Source organism: Mycteria americana, chromosome 3 (assembly GCF_035582795.1).
Source record: "Mycteria americana isolate JAX WOST 10 ecotype Jacksonville Zoo and Gardens chromosome 3, USCA_MyAme_1.0, whole genome shotgun sequence".
NCBI classification, from domain to species: domain Eukaryota; kingdom Metazoa; phylum Chordata; class Aves; order Ciconiiformes; family Ciconiidae; genus Mycteria; species Mycteria americana.
The window spans coordinates 108,242,547-108,265,521 of NC_134367.1; the positions used below are offsets into that span (position 1 = coordinate 108,242,547).

Here is a 22,975-nt window from a genome sequence, read left to right on the forward strand (position 1 = left end):
TTAGAATGATACAGAAGAGAGCAGAAAATGGCAGCACGTGGTTAAAGAAGAGTTTATAATTGTATCATGCTGGTAATTCCCTTCTGACATGTACTGTACCATAAATAATCTGGTTAATTAGCCAGTACAGGTTTCCAGGGCTGCCAGTTCTTGAGACGCGGAGTAGCAGCGTGGGGCCAATTTTGCATCTTCTAACAAGGTGTAATGCAGGCTGCAAGATCAGACAGCAGCTTTAAGGTAATTGCTGAGTTAATATTCAGTTTAACTATTCACTGATAGGAAGCTCATGCAACAGTTAGGTGTGTCTCCAAGTTAAAAGGATGTTTGCTTTGAGTTTAACAAGTAAAAGCTGAAGTTGGCAGATCTAAAGAATTGCAAAGCTCCATTTTATTTGTTGTCATTTTTTAATTGGGTTACACTATTTTCTATGTTCCTTTTAGGACAGCGATGACAGACTAATTCCTTTCAGTTGGTGGCTATAATCTTTATTTCTTTTTTCCCCAATTTGATTGACTGCTTCTGTATTAATCATAGCACTGCGACAACCAGCGTGCAAACGCTGCAGCGGGGTCAGAGGTGCCTACCCTTGCATGTTGAGTAGGGCACTGGTATGTCTGACCCTGTCCCTGACTTGCAGATAGCGCTGGGGTCTTTCTCATGCAACATGACTTACCATGCCAGATTTGCCTGGGCTATTTGATTTATGCAGACCAGCCGTGCCTGCTGTGTGCAGTCTTGGAGCTAGGGGGAGGCTGTTGCTTGCTAATTAAAAACAGGCTACCTAGTGAGATCTGCGTTCAAACAAATTCCAATGGCAGGCATGTTACCTTCTGCCGCAGCCCTTTTGGGGTCTCATTGCGTGATTTTATGTGTACTTGTGTGTGTCATTTGATCTCGTGCATCTACCCTACTGCCTTTTTCCAATTCCCAGAGTTTTAGGGGAAAGTATTTATTAGGGCATAATAGAAACTGAGAAATCAAGGGATAACTGGTATTCTGATGTTCAGATGGGGACAGAGGTTAGGGGAATGTGTGTGTGAGAAGCTTCAACTACTGCAACCTGGGGCTTATTTCAAACAAGTTGTAAATAGAGGCTCTAATCCTGAAATCGATTTTGAGGAGCCATGAGAAATACAATAGTATTTTTGACCTGAAGGGAGGTGATGTGATAAGAAAGGAGACTTTCACCAAGGCTGAAAAATCTATAGCAGTTACGTTGGGGCTTTATTTGCCTTTGCTTTTCTAATTCGCTCTGCTCTTTTCAAGCCATTGTTGATTTTTTTTTCCCTTCTGCCAGCAAACATGCTGTATTTTAACAAAATAGATCCTTTATTTTATGACCCCAGTCTTGTATACTTTATTTCTTGCAGAACTCCCATGGGGCTCAGTGAGTATTTTGCATGTGAAAAAATTCTGGAACCCAGCTATAATATGTATTCTGTACACTATATGGCATGCAGTTTTTAGCAGAGCTGTCTAAACATCATTAATAAAGCAAAGCCAAATGCTTGGATGCTATTCTATGACCATTATTTAATAGTGATTTTATGTTACGAATTTCAGGAATACCTCAGTTCGAGGAAAATACTCGATTTTTTCCCAAAGCCGAAAGGTGGAGCACATCTGGTACTCTCATTGTCCAGTGCACCCTGTCCTGCTCTAAAACTAGTCTCTTCTTCAGCATCCACCTCGCATCGTTCACGCCATCAAGTTGTGTTATATAGACTTTCCTCCTATGCATTTCTCCTGCACTCTGCCCTCATCTTTAGCAGGGTCCAGAACTCCAAAACTACTTCAGATAATTCAAGTAAAAGCTGCTGCTCTTTAACAAAACCTTTCAGCAAAGACACTTTAAATTCTTGCTGCAGAAGATTGTTATTTTATCTTGCAGCAGAGGGCTGAACTTTATTCCTTTGATTGAAGGTTGAGAAAACTATTTCTGACCTCATATTACAAGAAATGGACTTGCCTGCAGATCATGTTTTTTTGGGTGGTTGGTTATTTTGGTTTTTTTTTTCAAATCTTATACATAGGGTAGTAGAAAGGAATACAGGTGGGGTAAATTTAAGGTAAGACAGAGTATGTGTGGAGGACCCAGAGGATCAGGGAATTTGTTCCTGTTGTTTCTGTGTTTTCTTAACAATGGCAGAGTTCAGGAAGGGTAGACCAAACCAACTCCCTCGTTTCTGCAGTTTTAGGTACCTGTGATGCCTGTGCTTTAGGGATGTGGGCTTTAACATTAAAAACACTTGAACATCTTGTTTCCCAGCTGTCTGGTTTCTGTCACTGAGGTAGGTGGTGGGAGAAGCTGGTTTCTTGGTTGGTGGTGATCAGTGAATCTGCTGCAGCTGGCTGCCACACGTGGGCACTGGTGGGGACAGATGCTGTACACACAGCTATGTGTTTTGTCCACCCACGGCATTTTAGCTGGGAAGGGAGTGGAAATGAAGGATGCACCTTTTTTTCCCTTATTTCCTTGGCATTCATAATGCCTTTCCTCTGTCGTGCCTGTAGAGAATGAAGAATGTTTCCTTTATTTGCACAATGAGATATTTCTTTCCCTTATCAGAGGAATTGTAGGGACAGGAGCAGATGCAATTTTGGGCATGCAGATCCTGTATGGCTCGTAAACTACATAAGTGGCAAACTGGGTCACTGCAGAGGACTTGTATGGTCAACAGCTTGGATTACACTAAATGAATTTCCAAGTTGTGATGCCTAATTATAATGGTAGTCACGGAGATTAGTCTGTAAGGAGGCTACTTTGATGCTTTAGCTTTTGTTTTCAGGAAGGTCATTTAAAACTGGAGTGGAAGTTTGTAGAGAGAAACAAGCCAATTTAGAATAAAACTGTAGTATACTGCACAAGGACAAGCTTTTGATTTGACTTGTCTAGTTTAATTTCCCATTCCAAATAATTCCCAATGATAAACCTGCATATATTATCTCTTTTCCATAAGAGAGTATCTCTATGTGTTTGCAAAAGGTGCAGAGGTAATAGATTTATTTTTTTCTGTAACTAACTTCAGAGATCTCAGCTATGAAAGGTAAGATTTGAATGAGAAATAGTTAAAAAAGGAAGCCCCCTAATGTATCAGTGCTTACTTTGCTTGCATAACAAAAAAAAAAGTTATTAGTACTTATTATTTACTGGATACAATTTTCCTTTTTTTTTTTTTTTATACCATTGTAAATCCAGAAAACTTCAGGTCATGTGAGCCTATTTCAGTGATATCAATGTAATGAAACATATATCTATATATCCCTAATTATTTTGACATAACTGACTTCCTTTTTAATTTGATCTTTAACTGAGTGCCCTTCCCAAATAAACTTTTCAAGAAAATTGGCAATTGTCATTTTCCTCCTATAACAAAACATTGAGGAAATGACCAACACTTTTTTTTCCCCCCAGATACTTTGGTTGTCTAGGAACTCTGTACCTTTCTAGGTGTGTCCACCAGGCTCTAATTGCCTGGATTATCTAATCTGCACAGTGATAGCATGCTATTAATATTGGCTTCTTGACAGCCATTGTCAGAACTCTCAAGTGAGAGCATTACTGTGTAGATCTTATCTGGTGAGTGATAAGAGATTCTTGTCTTCCACTGTTTGCCTTGGCTTGGGACGTTGACTTGCTTGAAAATAGCCATCTGCAACTGATTTTTGCTTGTATTAGTCACTGAAGAGCACCAATGCATTTGCAGAGTGGGTATATTTTCCACACAGGTTTTAAAATAGATTATTATCTCAGGTACAATTTTGCATTTGCCTAAAATCTGCTTTAAGAAATTTTTTTTTCCTTAAGCTACAAAGTGAGTGTATTTCAGGCTATAGTATTGTGCATGGATGTAAATCTTATTAGTCAACGATCCTCTTCTGCTTACTATGTGAGAAAATACTTGAGGCATGTGTGGTGCCAGTGAGAGCGCACAATAGCAGTTAAAGCACATGAGCCAGAATGCTTGGGCTTCTCTCCCAGCTCTCCTAATAATTTGTTGTAAGTCAGGCTTTAAAACAGGAACAGTAAACAACTTCACAAAGGTGTTGTGAAATGTAAGTATAAAACCTCAGTGAAAACTCTTGCATAAACAAGGCATTGCTAAGCTTTTTCTTTTATTCACTGTGTTAAACTTCATCTAGAAATACTTGAGAGTGAGTTTGACGTCTTTGTTACTAGTGTCTGTAATTAGGATTTTAACATAGTCACATGATTTCAAAAGCTTCTTTACTGCTTTTTGTTTGCTTGTGTTTGTTTTCTGGCAGGTTGGAAGTGATTTTGGATATTTTCCAAAGGATTTACTTGAAATAAATCATAATTATTCCAATGAGGAGCTAGAGTTACCAACAGATGTAAGTCTTATTTGTTATTTTTTAATTGGGCTGCTTGCTGTTTCTTACCTTGGCATTCAATAAAATCCCTGAGGAGGAGAATGGGAATATCAGTGATCCTTAGTTACCTTTTGTTAGCAAGCAGCTACATATGTGCAGAGATGCACATATGTGTTGGGGGGTGGAATATTTGTGCAGATATGTATGTGGATGGGTGTGTAAGCATCAACCCAAAATGTGGGCATTGATCTTTCTTTTCTTGAATATTCTGGTTTTCTTCTAACAAAATCTCTTTGGATTGAGCTTTAGAAATGCTACTAGCTGGCTCGCACATAGGCTGTTTGGTATGTATTCAGAATTCATTCTTTTCCCAAACTTTAGAAGTTTGAAGTATTATCAGAAACAAACAAATACCTGGGACACTGTTAGCCCTTTTATTCTAGAATTGGTCCTTCAACCCTTACACACATAAATGGCTTTCATGCACTAATGGCTAGTAACTCCAGAGTTGTGTGAGTAAGGCCTGTTTGTGGATGCAGCTTCAGACTCTTATGAAATCATATTCAATGGCTTGCATTGCTGTTTATTTTTCAGAAATTGTGTGACATGTGGCTCCTGCTTGGAGGATTTGGTCATTTGAGGAGAGACCAGCTAAAAGAGACTGGGACAAACAAGCTTAATGATGCTTGTTTTCTCCTCCTCACTGGCATTCAGCAATAGACTTGATCTTAATTCAGAATGTATGTGATGAGTAAATTATAATACTGTCAACTGCATTGCTGACTTCCAGTTTTTTCCTCCCTAGGAGGTCTTTGACAGGGCTAACCCATGAGCTTTTTATTTAGGTTTTTAAGAGTCCTTGGGCAAAACTTCCACTGATTTCAAAGAGACTTTTGGTTAAGGACTCAAGGAGTTAATTCTGCGCAATTAATATAATTTACTTTGCTGCTGCATCTCTCTCTAACCTACCAAATGGATTTGGTCTCATCACTGTAATAAAGAAAATAATATTTGTGACTACATATTGTTTTTCATTTCAGGAAACAGACTTTGTTTGCTTTGATGGCGGAAGGGATGATTTTGATAATTATAATGTGGATGAGCTTTTGAAGTCATGGCAAGAGACAATAGCAAATGAAGGGGAAACTGAATCAAGTGGTCCAGGGACAAAACCAGCTGAAGGGATTGAAAGGGATGAGGAGATTGAACAGGTCGATACGGTAAAGTCCCTTGATGCTTTGGAGACAGACAATCTTGAGCCAAGTACAGAAGAAGATGAGGAAGCCCTCGCCATGACAGAGGAAGTAGACAGTTCTCTTACAGAAGGAACTGAAAATACTGGAGGAGACTCCAGTGTCAATAGTCACGAGGAAAACTCTCAGGGAGATCAAATTGCACATGAGCACTTGAAAGGAATGCTACATGGGAAACTAAAAGGGCTAGAAAGTGAAAATACCAAAACCACTAGTATTCCTCAGGGTGAAACCGGTCAACTTGACAAAGAGAGTGAAGAAGTCAATGCCTATACACTTTTAAACAGAGAGCTCTCTGTGAACTTGAAAACAAAATTTGGCTCAACTGCTGATGCTGTTGTATCAGATGATGAGGTGACTCGCCTTATTACATCGCTGGAAGATGATTTTAATGAAGATTTGAGCATTAATACTCATGATGCAGAGGAGAAGCCAGACTTTGCAGATCAGTCTGAAGAAATCTCTTTGCTGTCTTTTATGGCAGAGCAAGAAATTACATCCCCAGCGGATTTAGATAATGATGATGAAAACGATGACATTGAGTCACAAAATCATGAACTTGATGAAGATGCAAAGGGTGCTACAGAGCTAAATAACCAAAGAGACAATGAGGAAGAACATGATTCAGATGCATTAATTCTTAAAGATGCCTTCAGTAAGAGCAAGAAGTCGGGTGACAGTATAAGTGTGGACAGGTTTGAATCTCAACCAGCAAAAGAGAAACAGGATGAGGTGATGCTAATTAGTAAAAGAGAAGTACCAGCAACAACTCAACCTGAGGATCTCTCCAAAGAACTTCTTAGAAAGGAACCTGTAGGTGGAGGTGATCTGGATTCAAAAGAAAAAACAAACAAAACTGAACAGTTTGAAGAGCAGCTTGCAGTTGATGGAACTGAGTCACATACTGAAGAGCTGAAGAGTACAGCTGTGCCTGATCCTCATGTTTTGCCTAGTCCAGGAGATGATCTGGAGTCCAAATCATTGGTTAAAAGCAAGCAAGATGCTTTAAAACCACCTGTTGGTGATCTCAACAGAAGTCCAGAAAGAGTGCTGCTTGCTCAAATAGAGAAAGATGAGAAAAAGTCTGAGGATGACACCTTGGAAGAGGTCTTGGAAAGTGATTTAAAGCACAAAAAGTTATGGGAGGAAACAAAGGAGAAAGGAAGAGCTGAGGACAAGCCTTCTGTTGATGTTCCAGCCAAACCAGGGGAAGAGGTAAAAAATGCATCTCAAGGTGACCTAGGAGATACTAACCTCTTAAAAGAGAAATTGGAGCATGGAATGCCCACTGTGGAGAAAGAGCTTCTAAGGCATGAAGATGATTTGAAACAAACAGGGGAGACCGATCATGACAATCAAAAAACCACCTCTCTTAACAAAGAACCTGAAATAAAAAGAGGAAACATGAAAGAAACCTCTGCAGGGGAAGGAGACCCAAGCCATAGAGGAGCTGTCAAGCAACCTAGGCCATGGGAAAATGAGACTGAGTATTCAGAGGCAGATATGAAAGAAGAACTTTCAAGAAATCTTGGCAAGATGACAGTGTTTGAAGAAAGCGTTGAGAAAAGTTCCCCTGAAGAAAAATCAAAAAGCACTACACGGAATACTAATACAGAGAATCTTACTCAGCAAGGAACTGCTCGCACTGAGGATGCAGATTCAGACAGAAATCTTGGCACAAATTTATCCAGAGAAAAAACACCAAGACCAGAATTGCAATCTGAAGAGCCAGATGCTGAAGATGACCCTGAGCTGAAACAAGTAGAGGAAGAGCTACTGGAAGATGAGAATGCTGCAAGTGCAAAGCTGTCACAAGCAAAGGCTGCAAATACACAGGGCGATACACTAAATGTTAAAAATACAAACACTCAATTAGAAGTACTAAGTGAAGCTGTTTCGAGAACTGCAAATCCAACTTACGAAACAGGAGAGGAAACAAACTCATTTTCTAAGGAGGCTAAAAAACCGATCAGCATGCAAGATGCAAGTGAGACTGGAAACAAAGAGGTTGACGCACCAGTGACTGAAGATGCTGAATTGGATGAGATAGAACATGTCATGGAAGATGATGAGGAGTATTCTGAAGCCAAGGAACCATCAGCTGTGGAAGAACATAATTTCCGACCTCCTGACACAGAAGACAACAATGACTTGAACCAAAGGAAAGATCATCTCCCAGAGGGCATTTCACAGAAAGACTCAAAAGAGGTGCAAAATTTAGAGCATACAAGAAATGACCACCAGCAATCTGCACATTTCCCCAGCCCTGCTGACAGCTCAGCAGCCACAAATGACACTGTAACAGACTTCAGTGAGTCTGTGAAGCGGCTCACAATAATGAGAGATTTTCTGGATGAAAAGCGTGTAATACGTCTACAAAAGTACCTTGGGCTTCAACACATGGTTAGGATAGAAGCCATGTTTCATGACATGAAGGTAGAGATGGAGCTTGCTCGGAAGGCAGGCCATAATAATGAAGATATAGAAGAAGCTTTGGACCAGATACTTGAGTTTTCAGAATCGAGCATTATGGATGTTGTAGGAAAAGTTCTGGATTCCAGAGTGGCAGAACATAAAGAGGAGGTGGTAAAAGAGATGGATTTGTATGATGAGGAGAGCACACTGATGGATGATATTCAAGAATTAATATATTCTTTAAGGAGTAAATATTCATCTGCGAATGAGAGTGTCCCGCTTGCATCTGTTCCAGAACAGGAAGATGATCAGCTGCATGTTCAAGGTAGGATGTTAAACCAGTTAATGAGTAGATGAAACGGAAGTAAAACCCTATCCCAGACAACACTATGTAACCCAGAGAAGCTTTAAGAAGAAGGTGAGGGAGCAGAATTGAAAGAGGCCCTGTAGAATCTGCTGGGATTTTGCTTATTTTTAATGCATATTTTTGGCATTGTGATGGGTGTCCTAGGGACAAATCCTGAGAGAAAATGTTGAGCTCGGCATGTCTGTTCTTATGGGCCAGGTTCTGTGTCAGGTAAGTGGGATCCGTGCATGGATATGGCTAGAAGGAGCTATTCAGGTCATGTCTATCCCTCCTCCTCTCAAGAAATAGGGATTCACATATACTAATGTGCTGAATTTTCTGGAAGGTTTAGAGCAGTCTTTTTTTCTGAACTAGCTAGCACCTAATTATGAGAGATCCAGTGATTAATGCAAAGTTCAAGTACTAAATCCATGCACCTAAAATCTCAGGTGTCCCTACCATCATATTTTTGCCCACATTCATAAGAGTGCCTAAGTAGAAATACTGAACAAACAGATCTTTTGATGGGAGAAGAACCAGCAGTAGAGTCTGCTGCAAACTTGCTGTTTTTTCAAATTAATGTGCAAGGTGGTAAGACACTGTCTTAGCAAGGCTCCTTTTACAGTAGTACATGTTAAGTATGTGATTTTCTGTTAAAGTCATGAACGATGAAAATATTTCACCTTGCAATATTTCATTGCAAGTTCAGTGGTTGATACCTTGCATAAATTCGATATAAACATTTAATTAGATGTTACTGAAAGTTGATTGAGAATATACTGGAAGCAATACACAAGCTGAAGTGTTTAAAAAGTGTCAAGAAAGCTTTGTCAAATGCGGTATTTCACTGGAGACAGCTGTGGGTAAGAAATACACATTAGCTCAGTGCTTAATTCATGTCTCCCTGTCTGTCACAGATGGTGCAAAAGAGGCTGAATATGACAGAGTTTCCATCAGAAACCCAAATGCCATTGATGAGAGCAATCGGGGATTTCAGCAGCTTGAAGATAAGAGGCCAGAACAGCCTATTGAGGAGGAGGAGAGGGCTGTTAATGTTCCACCTGAGCATGAAGAGGCCAACTTCTCGGATAATAGAGAAGCCGAAGAAGGGTATGATAGTGAAAGAGGATCACTGCTGGAAGATACTTCCTTTGGGTCAATTGATTCGGGACAGAGTGCCAGGGAAGATACTGCTGCAGGTAACCTTTTGGAATTGGGTTATTTTGTTCTTTTGCTCTTAAAGAGGAGCATGGTTGAATGGTTTTTAGGCAAATTCCGAGGTTTTTCACTAATATTTTCATTGTATGTTGCTGTAATCCTAATCGCTTTTGCTAATCTGTGACAGTCTCTCTAGTGGCAGTATTGTATCGCTACCACTCATCCCAGCAGAGAGGTTTTTCTACTACGTTTTTGCACTATAGAAATAAGAAAAGTTCTCCTGTAAGCGTCACAGTCAGGGCTCTGTGCTCAGGGTGGTGGACTGTGACTCGGCATGGTAGTGGATAAAAGAGCAGAAATCGCTGGAAGCATACCATCAGCCCAGGTTTCCTCCTCCTTGCAGGGGGACTCACAGTCCAACCCTTAGGCTATACAATCATGCGCTCTCTCTTCTCGCTCTTTTTAACCTGTGACTCAGGGCTGTATTACTTTCCAGGAAAGATGGAGTGTAGCTTCCCTCAAGCAGTTCAATAATTTCTGGCTAAGGTGTTGGAGTAGGAGAAATGTTTGACTCTGTTCTGTTGAGGCCTTCTCTCTCTGGAGCAAGTGTGCTGACCTGTGCTGACTCCTCACTATGCCAAGGAGGGATCCTATTACTGTCATCTTCCCCAGCTCTGTTTTGGCATGAAACTGCCTTTGACTCCATTCTCAGTGCTAAGCTCAGCTTTGCTGTTCTGCATTCACCTCTGACTATATTTAATAAATCCGTCTTCACTGAGCATTTAGAAAAAAATCAGGCACATCTTGCTTAGCTTTTGTATGCTACTGAGGTACCATCCCCATAGCCAAGCACTTCTGAGCCAAGCAGCTTCTAAGTTCTGAGGAAAACGCTTGGTTGAATGCAGAGATACCTAGGAATTGTAAATGGCTGGTGGATGAATGATGTGGTTAAGCAGTCGGATGTTCAGTTGTATTTTAGACCATCTTCCATTCCTTCCTTCACGGTGGTTAAATGCTGTTTACCAGGAATTCCTATGAGGACTGCTAGAAGTGCTGAGAAGAAACAGGGCAGGTGCTTGTAGAATCGCTGGTCACAGAGGCTGTTCCACAATGTAACAACAGGCTGGGCAGGTGGTTGATTATTTGAAGCTGCTAACCTGAATTCACGGCAAGAGGAGCAGTGAGAGGAGGAGGCAGGCTTCAGATCAGGGTAGAAGTAAAGGTGGTTTAAAGCTTATGCTGTACGAACAGTGCTGTACGCTTAGTAGAAGACGTAGCTTTATTGATTAGGAATTGAAGAGTGTGTGCTGCTTGGTTGTTGACTTCCTGCTGAGGGAGCTGTATGTGCTCTGAGGCAGGCTTGGCAAAGTGACTTTGTGTATCTGTGTCCCTCTCTGTGGTACCTTTTCTAAAGCGGCCTGTGGAATATCACTATCCTTTCTAAGGACTTTTGCCTCTTTCTTCAGTGCCCTGGAGAACCGGGGACGGTAATTTGAAATCTCGCCTAAGATGCCGCAGAAACTGCGGGGCGGGAGGCGGCAGAAGCGGGTTCCCCGTTGCAGCCCTCCCCTGTCAGCAGGCCCTGCTGGCGACGGCTGACGCGGGCGCGGCCGCTCCGTCAGGTAACACTTCTCTCCCTCTCCCTCCAGACACCGCCGAGGGCGGCGGGCGGCCCGCAGGACGCGGGGCGGAGGCCTCACGGGGAGCCCTCGGCGAAGCGGCGCCCGCGGCCCGGGAGCTCCTGCGGCGGGTGAGTGGCGGAGGTGGCGGCTGCGCATGCGGGCGGCGGCGGCGCGCGCCGATGACGCGCGCGCGGGGCGGTGGGGGGGTCACTCTGGGCTGACGTGTGCCTGGAAGTTGGCTCGCGCCGCCATGGACCCCGCGGGCGGCGGCGCGCGCCTCGTGGAGCTCCCGGCGCGGCGGCTGCTGCAGGTGCGCGAGGGGAGGCGGGGGGCGCGGGCGGGGCGTTGTCGCGCGCGCCGGGTGGGGTCGCCCCCCGCGTCGCCGGCCGTTGGGAGCCGTTAACGGCCGGCGGAGCGAGCGGGCGGCCGTGACAAGCGGCGGAGGGGCTCCGCCGGTCTAAACCGGGGGACTCGGCGCCCCGAGTGGACCCCCCCGAGGGAGACGGGCCGAGGCGGATGTTGCTTCGCGTCCCTGAGGGGGGTGACCCCTGCCGTACACCTGCCCCGCTCCCTTTGTGAAGGGGCAGCTTTTCCTCGCCCCCGCCCCGCGATGTGGGGCAGTCCCGCGGGAGCGGAGGCGGAGGCTGGCGTCAGCACGGGCAGGGATCGCTGCCAGGCCTCTCGCCGCTCCCCTTGGGGGAGCGGGCCCCGTGGGGGAATAGGGCACCTGCGAAGACACCTGCTCGCCCCTAGGCTGGGCTTTGCAGGGGAAAGTGTGCGCCCTCATTTTAATCTCACGTGTCTGCCAGTTGCGGCCAGGGAGAAGGCAGGGGTTTCTGTGTGGCTGGTGCAGTTTCTTTTCCAAGCGCCATGTCTGTATCAGCCCTGTAAATTGTACCAGGTATTCACACCTTTTTCAGGCATTTGGTGCTCTATGGCTCTCAGAGAGACATATGATGAGACACATGACATATGACCCTGTGACCGTGAGGGTGACAGTGAGGAAGAGATCTGAGCCGTTTTTACTGGATCGTTACGAACGTCCAGATGTAAAGCTGGATTTTTTTCTATATTTTTCCATCGTTTTAGCTTTATTTGGAAACGGATCAAATAACTACTAGTGCTGTGTAACGCAAAACGTGTATATCAGCTTATTTTGGTGTAGCTGTTCTTTGCCAGCAGCTTGTTACTGTCAGGTGTGTTCCAGATACTTGGACTTTTGAGTTGAAATGCAAGCATCGAGCTGCTTTTGTGGTTTTCTTCATTTTTGTTTTTCAGTTTACAGAAAAACTGCAAGAAAGCTCTAGATGGTTCTCTGGTTTTATGAGAGGAATAAAAGCATTTGGCAGACTGCTTGTTTTGCCTGAGTATTTAATAAAAACATATTCATAGCTGTCAATGTTGTTGGTTTTCAGTTGGTTGCTACCCTGCCTGAGGAAATCCGTCCTGGGCCTGATTTCCATGGACTTCCATGGGAGCCTATTATTGTCACTGCCTTAGTGGGAATTGCCACGCTTGCTATAATTTTCTGGAGAACCTGCCTTTCAGTGAGTATACTTCATGCTTGCAAGCCTGCTGGTATTTCACTTACTGAGCGGTCTTTTGTATGGTTAAACTGTTTCAGCATTACTGGGGTCAAAGCAGTATGTAGTCTTTCGTGTTTTTACTTCTTCCGTTTAGAGCATTAATGTGAACTACATGCTGGGCCTAATAGCTAAAGTAAGTTGTAATTTTCTTCATGCTAAGAATCGTTTCCTTTAAGCTATTAATTGAAGATTTTTTTAGTAAGGAACAGTTTCAAAAGCAAAATAAGGGAGTATGATGTAAATCAAGAAGGCTGAGGAAACGGTCAGCATATCTTTGAAATGAGAAGCCTTCCACGTGCTTGAGCCTGTTGCTGACTATCTCCAAAACAAGCAGTTAATCCTTCCCCCGTCATATTGTCCAGCTGCTTGTAGATGCCGCATTTAGGACCCTAAACCTGATCTTAATTCTCACTGGAGAGCCCCTTCCCCACTCTGCTTCTCGCTCTGCATTTGTCCTCCTCTTTCCTACACAGATAATTTTACGTGCAAGAAAAGTACCATCACCAGCTCTCAAGTATACCAGTGCATCTCCTTGGGAATTGATCAATGAAAAGCAAATAGGACAGTTTATTTTACAGGTGTCCAGTTCAGTGGTGATATGCTCTGGAAGTCTGTGGAATACTTTATCTTTGCTTGACAAAAATACATTAAAACTAAATAATATCTGTAATAACACTGGTAGTTTTTTCCTTGTGTAGTTTTGATATTGAATACAGTAGGTCAGCTTCAAATGCAAAATAGTGTTAATATAACAGCATGAAAAGAAAGCTTCTGAAATTATTTAACAGTGTTAGTTTCGAAATGAGCAAATGTTATGTAAACATACATTGCTTTAAATGGATCAGAACTGGGATGCAAGTGTTTTTTGTGTTTGCAAGTTCATGACTGTTGTTTGATGCAAAATGGCTTCATTTTCTTTTTTGCAAACTGGATGTGGGCAGTTACTGCTATCCTTCTGGTGACTGAGAAATCAGATGTTTACGAAGGCTCTAGGACAGGGCATTAACCTAGAAGCTTTTATTAGAAAACAGCTTAAGCTTGTTTGTAGTGTGTTATTCAACACTCTTGTTGGCAGCGATAGATGTGTTTTCCATATGCCTCTTTAGTCCACGTATAAGTGGTGACTTTTCTCTATAGGAAAAATTAATAAAATTTTTCACTTATCACTTTTATGGCTAACTTTTTTTTTTTCTTCCATAGGTAAAGAGTAGAATATATCAAGGTAAGTTTCTCTGTGCTTTTCAGTGTACCTAATGCTTAGGCATGTAAAAGTTTTGAAGATTGTTTCAGAGCACCAAGTGTCAATCTTCATTCCCTTTCAAGGAGAATGCTAAGTCTGGAGTTATGGTGTAAGCTAGGCTGGAGGATGATACTTGAATATGAGGATTTCAATTTTGCTTTTGATAATGCTTTGATTAGGAGAAACAATGCAGCTCACACATGCAAATTAAAGAAAAAGGCAAGGAAAAGCTCCGCTTTGTTCACCATAAATGTGATCCATTGGTGTACCGGTACAGTGGTAGTGGGGCAGAGTTTGTTTTGGTTTTCTGACTAAGAGTGAATCTGCTTTTGCTTGTTGCTTCTCACAAAAAGCAGTAGCTAGTTCCTCTTGCCTTTTTGGATTGAGGGGAGCCTGAAACTGGCTACTGTGCAGTTGCAAAGAGACCTTCTAAATGTAGACCTAAATATGCAGCTAGTCCTGTGGCTAGCACATGGCTTTTACAAGGGCTTTTCTCCAGCTTCAAGTATATAAAATTAAAGTGTACTGAACGGAAAGGAAATAGAATTCAAAGTAGGGCGATTGCTGAAATTCATAATTGAATACAAACCAAAAAATATGAAAGAATTGTCTTCACATGAACTCTCTGCCTGTTTCCTCTTTGCAAACAATGCTACTTATCTGTCATACTTCTCTGGTTTCATTGTAGTTATACTGCAGTTTCCTTCTATATAATTAATGCAGAATTGGTGAAGTGAAAAAGTCCATCTTGGATCTGTAAGGAGATTTCTGTGCTGCAAAACAAATATTAGTGGAGGGGGAAAAACATTGGTATCGGTGTTGTAGAAATTACTTAGCAGCCTGCCTTAAAAAAAAAAAAGGAGGAATATAGATATAATCCCCTTTTTGTTTTTTTTCCCCCCAAATATTCTTCTGTATAATACTGTATAGAAACTACTAAAGCTAAGAGCAAATAAATATTCTTCAAGCATGATAAAGTTAATGTTGTTGTTAAAATCTTCTCTAAAACGGAGGAATATTAACAGTGGCAAAAATACATTAAGAAATAGATTGCATTTGGAATCCCAAAGACAAAATCTATTATCTACTCTTCATCACGCTAGTAAAATTGGGAGACCAAGCTAATGCAGGGATTCCTGCCTCCCTTAAACTGCTGAGAACTGTCTTGTACCTCAGCAGTCGCTTGTTGGCTCTCCTCTCACCAGAGCAGGAAGGGCTGGGGATCCTCTGGCCCAGAAACCCTCATGTGGGAAGGGAAGGAGGAGTAGCAGTTGCCATTGCACCCTGTGGGGTGCAGTTGGAACAACCAGTGCTTCCTGTTTGTACTGCAGGATTTGCTGTGAGGCTAATGGGGCTTCTGGTGTTGAAATACAGGGGTGGTTTAGGACTGGAAAGAGAATGACAATTGGATCATTGAATAGAATCATAGACTCGTTTAGGTTGGAAAAGACCTTTAAGATCCTCAAGTCCAACCATTAACCTACTACTGCCAAGTCCACCACTAAACCATGTCCCTAAGCACCTAAAAGGTCTACATATCTTTTAAATACCTCCAGCGGTGGTGACTCAGCCACTTCCCTGGGCAGCCTGTTCCAGTGCTTGACAACCCTTTCGGTGAAGAAGTTTTTCTTAACATCCAGTCTAAACCTCCCCTGGCACAACTTGAGGCCATTTCCTCTTGTCCTATGGCTTGTTACTTGGGAGAAGAGACCAACCCCCACCTCTCTACAACCTCCTTTCAGGCAGTTGTAGAGAGCCATAAGGTCTCCCCTCAGCCTCCTTTTCTCCAGGCTAAACAACCCCAGCTCCCTCAGCCGCTCCTCATCAGACTTCTGCTCCAGACCCTTCACCAGCTTCGTTGCCCTTCTCTGGACACGCTCCAGCACCTCAATGTCTCTTTTGTAGTGAGGGGCCCCAAACTGAACACAGTATTCGAGGTGCAGCCTCACCAGTGCTGAGTACAGGGGCACAATCACTTCCCTAGTCCTGCTGGCCACACTATTTCTGATACAAGCCAGGATGCCATTGGCCTTCTTGGCCACCTGGGCACACTGCTGGTTCATATTCAGGTGTCTATCGACTGACACCCCAGGTCCTTTTCTGCCGGGCAGCTTTCCAGCCACTCTTCCCCAAGCCTGTAGCGTTGCATGGGGTTGCTGTGGCCCAAGTGCAGGACCTTGCACTTAGCCTTGTTGAACCCCATACAATTGGCCTCAGCCCATCGATCCAGCCTGTCCAGGTCCCTCTGCAGAGCCTTCCTCCCCTCAAGCAGATCAACACTCCCGCCCAGCTTGGTGTTGTCTGCAAATTTACTGAGAGTGCACTTGATCCCCTCATCCAGATCATTGATAAAGATATTAAACAGAACTGGCCCCAACACAGAGCCCTGGAGAACACCACTTGTGACCGGCCGCCAACTGGATTTAATTCCATTCATCACAGCTCTTTGGGCCCAGCCATCCAGCCAGTTCTTTACCCAGCAAAGCATACACCTGTCCAAGCCATGAGCAGCCAGGTTCTCCAGGAGAATGCTGTGGGAAACAGTGTCAAAGGCTTTACTGAAGTCTAGGTAAACAACATCCATAGCCTTTCCCTCATCCACTAAGCGGGTCACCTTGCATAGAAGGAGACCAGGTTAGTCAAGCAGGACCTGCCTTTCATAAACCCATGCTGACTGGGCCTGATCCCCTGGTTGTCCTGTGGCACTCAAGATGATCTGCTCCATACCCTTCCCCGGCACCGAGTTCTGACAGGCTTCTAGTTCCCCGGATCTTCCCTTCTGGCCCTTCTTGTAGATGGGCGTCACATTTGCTAACCTCCGGTCAACTGGGACCTCCCTGGTTAGCCAGGACTGGTGAGAAAGGATGGAAAGGAGCTTGGTGAGCACTTCTGCTAGCTCCGTCGGTACGCTTGGGTGGATCCCATCTGGCCCCATAGACTTGTGTGTGTCTAAGTGGTGCAGCAGGTCGCTAACCATTTCCCCTTGGATTATGGGGGCTTCATTCTGCTCCCCATCCCTGTCTTGCAGCTCAGGGGGCTGGGTACCCGGAGAACAACTGGTCTTATATTAAAGACTGAGGCAAAGAAGGCATTAAGTACCTCAGCCCTTTCCTCATCCTTTGTCACCATGTTTCTTTAAATTAATTTGCAATAAAATAAATTAAGTATGTTAATGTTTTTTCTTGAATCCTGAAGGTTGGTTGGTGACTTCTTTAGGTTGAGGAACAAATGCATACCTAAAGAACTGTTGCTCGGTCACAGCCCTTCTGAGGTCTGTGAGCAATAGTGTCTGTTAGAAAGCCGTGCAGTCCCTTGAGGCTTACTGATGCTGTCTGCTAGCTGACAGTCTCTTTTTCTGTTCCCAGTAGGTCTTTCAGAGCTTTTTATCTTTGCTGACCGAACATTCAGTTTCAATACAACAGGAAGAGGTGGTTGTTAGGGAAGGTGTTGCATCTCCCTGAGTGTCACAGGGACTGAGACTGCTCTGACATCGTCACTGCCAATCCTTCCCTTGAACATACCTCATTTGTGCGTAGCCAGCACCTTACTCTGCTCTGCTGTGCATTCTCTGACCAGCTTCTGTGAAGTGGATGCAAGAGCTATATGCTTTGTGTCAGTGTTCAGTGCTTTACTGCCTTGTTTTCAATTCTTTAAATGAAAACTGGCGATGCTTAGACTCCTGCAGAAAGGGCTGACTGCCAGGTAATTGACACTATCCTGATTTGTGCTTTAGTCCTTACTTGAAAACGTTCCCTAAAGTGCTAGTAATGATAGCTCTGATTTTTTTTTTTCCCCTCCAGGATATGAAGTACAGTTATTGTAAGCTTTCTTTTTCTTCCTAGTGACTGAAAAGCAGCTTGCTGAAAAGATTAAAAACCTGCTACAAGAAAAAACAGAAATCTTAGAAAAGATGTCAGAATATGATCAAAAGGTATTGTTCTAGGTTCTTGTCCTTTGCTTCCTAATTTTCTCTTACTGGTTTAATGGTACAGTCAATGCAACAGCTAATATATTTTTATTTTCTATTCTTACTGAATATTATGTTGACAATTTCCTCAGTTCTGTTTGGTTGTTTCTGTGCTTAGATAAAGGAAGCAAAGGAATCTGTGAAAGTGGCCCAAGAACAAAAAGACGTTCTCTCCAATGAAACCACAGGGCTTAAGGTAAGAAACAGTTAACTGTCTCTGTACTGAAAGCAAAAACATCAATAAAGTAATTTGCTTTAGTTGGTCTTTTACTCTCTTTTTTCTTTTTTTTTTTTTTTTTTTTTTTTTAAGGACACTGTCAAAGGACTGGAAGAAGCAAATCGTCAGCTAGATGACAAAGTAAAAAATCTGCACACGATGCTTGAAACAGAGAGAAAAAAGAATGAAAAGAAACAGAACAAGGCAAGAGCAATCACACTAATGTCTTACATTGTCCTTAACTTAATGTGCCCTAAAAGCTGGTCACAACCTGATGGGTAAACAGATAGAGGTAGAGCAAACAAGATGAACCATCTGAGAAAGAGAACTGAAATGTAATTTCTGGTTCATCCCAAGCTCAAGGGGGAGAATCTGTTGATTGCATGGTTGTTGTTTTTTTTCTTTTTTTTGGGGGGGTGGGGTGGGTGGGTGGTGGTGTTTGGTTTTTGTAAGGTCTTGATGAACTTCTGTAGTTATGCGCTTTCACACATAAATGGATGTATTCAAGTCATGGGCTAGTCTAATACTTCCCAGCCAGAGCCAGGAAGTTCCTTAACAATATGGGCTGAAGGTTTCAGGTTGGTAAGAGACTTTTTCTTGTACTTAGAGGAATCATCTAGTTCTATAGTAAGTGTGAAGATTTCTAAGCTGCCTGTCATTCTTGTTGTCTAGAGGTACTTTTTTCTTTTTTTTTCTTTTAAGCCTGATTTCCTGTGGTAATGGTAAGCTCCAACAAGTTCTTTGGTGTTTTGATCAAAGGTTGTTGCTAATGACAGCAGCACGTGGTACTTTCGTTCTAGATTGTGCAGGTGTACAGGGAACTTTCCCAGCCATGGACAGGCAGAGTCACAGAGGGAAGTTGATTCTAATGTGCTCTTTGTTTCTATTCCTTGCCTTGCTGATAAGGCAGCGCTGTGTTGCTGCTAGTCTAATGGCTGCTCTAAATGGAAATTTGTTGGTGTTTTGACTTTCCTTTTATGCTTCCAAAATACACAGGTAAGGTAATTATACACTTAGGCTAAGGCATGTACCAGGCTAATACAAAGTCACTGCTCATCTTCTTCTTATCTAGATTTCTGAAACCCAGAAGTCCTTGGAGAAACTTCAGGAGGCTATCAGTGTGCATTCTGTAGAGCTTTCAGAGGTAAAACATTATCTACACCCTCTTAAGTCACAGGTACAGGTTCTTGTACCAGGAAAATTCATATCTAGGATGTAATTGAAAATGCTAGCTTGGTAGATTCCAGGTTGTTTGTGGATATATGCCCTTCCCCCCCCCCCCCCCCCCCCATTACCAGGTAATACATAGCTCTTGCTCTATTACAGTTTGACTTCATGTCTTTTTGTTCCTTTTTGTTTCATATGTAGGTGCAGATAGCCCTTAATGAAGCTAAACTAAGTGAAGAAAAGGTGAGATCTGAGCTTCATCATGTGCAGGAAGAGAATGCTAGGCTGAAAGAGAGCAAGGAGCAAGTAAGTTATGCCCAGGCCAAGCAACTTTGTTTCTCTTTTGAATGAAATATTGAGGCTTTATTCCTAGTTTTCTTGAGTATAACTTCAGTGTGTCTCTGTCTTCTTAACATGTCAGAATTCCACATTGCATATTATCAAGATAAAATTTAAACCCCTTGCGCCTGCCTGCACAGGCTTTTTGTGCAGGTGAGCCACATGTCTTCAGTATGAAGGCTTTGCCAGTTCCAGTGATTCAGTTTTTGTCAGCAGCTTCACAGAAAGTCTATGCTGATGTGGTGGTCACTGCATGATCGGGAGATTGCTACTTGGGATCAGGACTGAAGGAAGTCATGGTAAAGAATTGCCAAAAAGCAATTCTGAAGCTAAGCTAAATGGGGAGGGCCATTAGCCCTGAAATGTCATGATAGTTCTTTTACAGATAATTGTAAATATCTATCTGTTTTCTTTCTCCATATATGAAGTAGATGCCCTTTTAAGGAATGTGGTTTGATTACTTCTGGATTGCAATTAATTCCTCATCCTTTGAAGGGTGTGAGCAGTTTGGTTCTGATGTTGGGATATTAGTTGAGATAATGTGAAATTTGTAAAATCACCTGATAATATAAATTGCAGAAAGATTCCCAGCATCCAGTTCTACCAATGGGCTAGTGATGAGTGTGGTAACTGTGAAGTACCCTTTAGCTGTGACTTGTGGTGATCAGTTATCACCAGAGCTGGTAGTAAAATAGACTTTAATTACATATACCCTGTACTAAAAAAAAGCCAAGAAATCATCTTGCCTTGGTGCTTTATACAGCTGCTAAAAGAAGCTGAAGGTTGGAGTGAGAGGCATGCTGAGCTCAGTGAGCAGGTCAAACTGTATCAGAAGTCTCAGAAGGACATAGAAGAAGCACTCGCCTACAAGGAAAATGAAATTGAAGTAGGTTCTTTATAACAAGCTTGCTTTAAATATTACACATCATAAAATACTTTGGAATACTTTACGAAATGCAGAGCGATTTTCCTTCAGTGAACCTTTGATTTCATTACTAGGTTTTAACTAACTGCATTATGCAGCTGAAGCAGCTTGACATGGATTCAGCATCTGAGGCCAAGAAGGATGGTGAAGGGCGTGAATGGAGCACAGGAGACGATCTGGCCAATGGAGAGTTGCCAGGTACAGTAATCCTACCTGCTGGCTGATATGCCCAGTGGCTAAAGCATATGAAGTGGTATGTTCATGTCATGTCATATGGGGAACAAGGGGAATCCATACATGTAGCTGCCTGTGGGTTAGGACACTGCCAGCTTTAATCCTCAGACAACACAAAATACCTCCTAACTGAAGGGAGAGACCGTTAAAAAAGCCTATAATTGCTTTTAGATTACAGTTAAGGTATATCGTAAGTGTAATGACACAGTTTTTAAAGATTGTGTATAAAGGTTAGCAATTAAGAACATTCCAAAAGCTGAGAATCTCAGCTTTGTTGTTATGCTATATTTATTTTTAATATGAATTTTTAATGAGTATTGTGCTTACCTCGGGTTAGATAAGTAATTTACATAATCACATTTTTAAAATCTGACAGACTGAAATAGACACTTTCAAAACTATTCGGGAAGTTTGTTATTCCTGATGTCACACGTATTTGCTACATCTCTGGTTTTGAGGTTTTTTTTTAATTTTCCTTTTTTCTAACCGTACAGTATACGTGGGCTGGAAATTCCCACTTTTTGATTTTCAGATAGTATGTCCAATAACAGATACTGCATATACACTAATGTTATTGTGGTGGCTAGAAGAAGTGACAAGGAGGAGTATTCTGAATGCCTTTTGGAATAAATCTAATAGTTCTGTTGTGCTGGTCATGGAACTGCTATTGTGTTTTGTTTCCCCCTTTTTTTTGACCGTGTAAGGAGACCTATCCCAGATTGAAATGTGGGGAGTGTTATTTTTAACAAACAGCTGTAGAATCCAGGGAATTGGGGTTAAGAAACAGGGAAAACAAATATATTTTTCTCTTCTAGATGAGAGTGAGAAGATGAAGACTCAGATTAAGCAGATGATGGATGTCTCCAGGGTATGCTGCACAAGATATCTAATAAATGCAGTCACATTACTGCTATACCTAAGATCATAAACTTTCTGCTCCTCTTTTCAGGTAAAAACTATGTTATCCTTAGTTGAAGAAGACAGAAATCTTCTGCAATCCAAACTGAGTGATGAAGTAACAGCAAGACATGAGCTGGAAGGTAGGCTTAGCAAAAGACTTGCTTCGGGTGAAATGATGTTTGTGGTTTAAAAAGAAGCAGAGCATTTAAGTGGCATAACGGTTCTTGTTGCAACTTCCTTTGAGTCCCTCACCTACCTTTGCTTCTCCAACAGAGCAAATAAAAAAATTGGAACATGACTCCTGTTCACTCCAGTCAGCCAAGGCTCGGCTGGAAAATGAATGCAAAACACTACAGCAGAAAGTGGAGATTCTTGGTGAACTTTACCAGCAGAAGGAGATGGCACTCCAGAAGTAAGCCTTTCATTAGTCTTCCACAACATGGCGTATTGTATTATATCATATGCACTATCCAAATGCTCTTTGCTCAGTGGGATCAAATAACTTCGAGTTGTATTTGGAGTGAAAGGTGATGACTACTGTTTTCAATATGGTTGAAGCTAGTACCCCTTTTTTACCTTTTGCACCATTCCAGAGATTCTAAAAAGATTGTCACTTTCCACTCACAATATTGCCTTCTACCATAAAAAAAAAAAACAAAGAAAAACCAAACAACAACAAAAAACCAAAACCAAAACAAAAAACCCCCACAACTTTTGGAGAGGGGAAGTGGGTGGCTTGGTCTGCAAATTCTGTGGTTGCTGTGTCACGTTGTCCAGAGAGAACGTCCACATTGTCAAGGAGGAGACAGTGACCATTAATTAAGATTTGTTTCAGCTACTCAGATCTCAGTTCAATGAGTCTAATTCTCATAATGTTGAAACTTAGTATTTTAGCCTTGTGAGCTATTTGCATTCTCAAAGGGCTAAATTAAGGCTGAATTAATGGTGGTAGACGAGATGAATGAATTGCTAGCAGTGAAGAACTAGTTGTGTATCTGTGTTCATTCCTCTACTAAAATGTCTGTAATACCATTTCAGTTTTGTGGGGAAAATTTGAGATAGGCTTCAGGGACATTTTCAGCTAAATGTTTTAGGAAAGCTGAAATTGTGGTGGAGAAGCAATTGAAACTTCTAAGGTTCAAGTGTTAGGCTGGGAGAAGCACAGGGTTGGAACAAGCTAAGGAATAGCTAAGGCTGTACAGCACCTCAGTAGTGAAACTGCCTGACCTCATAACTTTTGGATCCAGGTGTAGTAAACACATAATGGAGAGGTG

At 42.3% G+C, this 22,975-nt stretch overlaps 1 protein-coding gene across 2 annotated transcripts in view; it reads left to right on the forward strand.

The window, feature by feature from the left end:
• MIA3 (MIA SH3 domain ER export factor 3) overlaps nt 1-22,975 on the forward strand; it is a 30,324-nt gene that overhangs the window by 2,558 nt on the left and 4,791 nt on the right. For both annotated transcript variants that reach the window (XM_075496473.1, XM_075496474.1), the window contains exons 3-18: nt 4,267-4,353; nt 5,373-8,325; nt 9,264-9,545; nt 11,154-11,254; nt 12,542-12,673; nt 13,913-13,934; nt 17,795-17,883; nt 18,038-18,115; nt 18,230-18,340; nt 19,209-19,280; nt 19,505-19,609; nt 20,406-20,528; nt 20,642-20,765; nt 21,617-21,669; nt 21,751-21,841; nt 21,975-22,113. In XM_075496473.1, the coding sequence (XP_075352588.1) occupies nt 4,267-4,353; nt 5,373-8,325; nt 9,264-9,545; nt 11,154-11,254; nt 12,542-12,673; nt 13,913-13,934; nt 17,795-17,883; nt 18,038-18,115; nt 18,230-18,340; nt 19,209-19,280; nt 19,505-19,609; nt 20,406-20,528; nt 20,642-20,765; nt 21,617-21,669; nt 21,751-21,841; nt 21,975-22,113 (4,562 nt within the window). The remainder of the gene's footprint in view (nt 1-4,266; nt 4,354-5,372; nt 8,326-9,263; nt 9,546-11,153; nt 11,255-12,541; nt 12,674-13,912; nt 13,935-17,794; nt 17,884-18,037; nt 18,116-18,229; nt 18,341-19,208; nt 19,281-19,504; nt 19,610-20,405; nt 20,529-20,641; nt 20,766-21,616; nt 21,670-21,750; nt 21,842-21,974; nt 22,114-22,975) is intronic.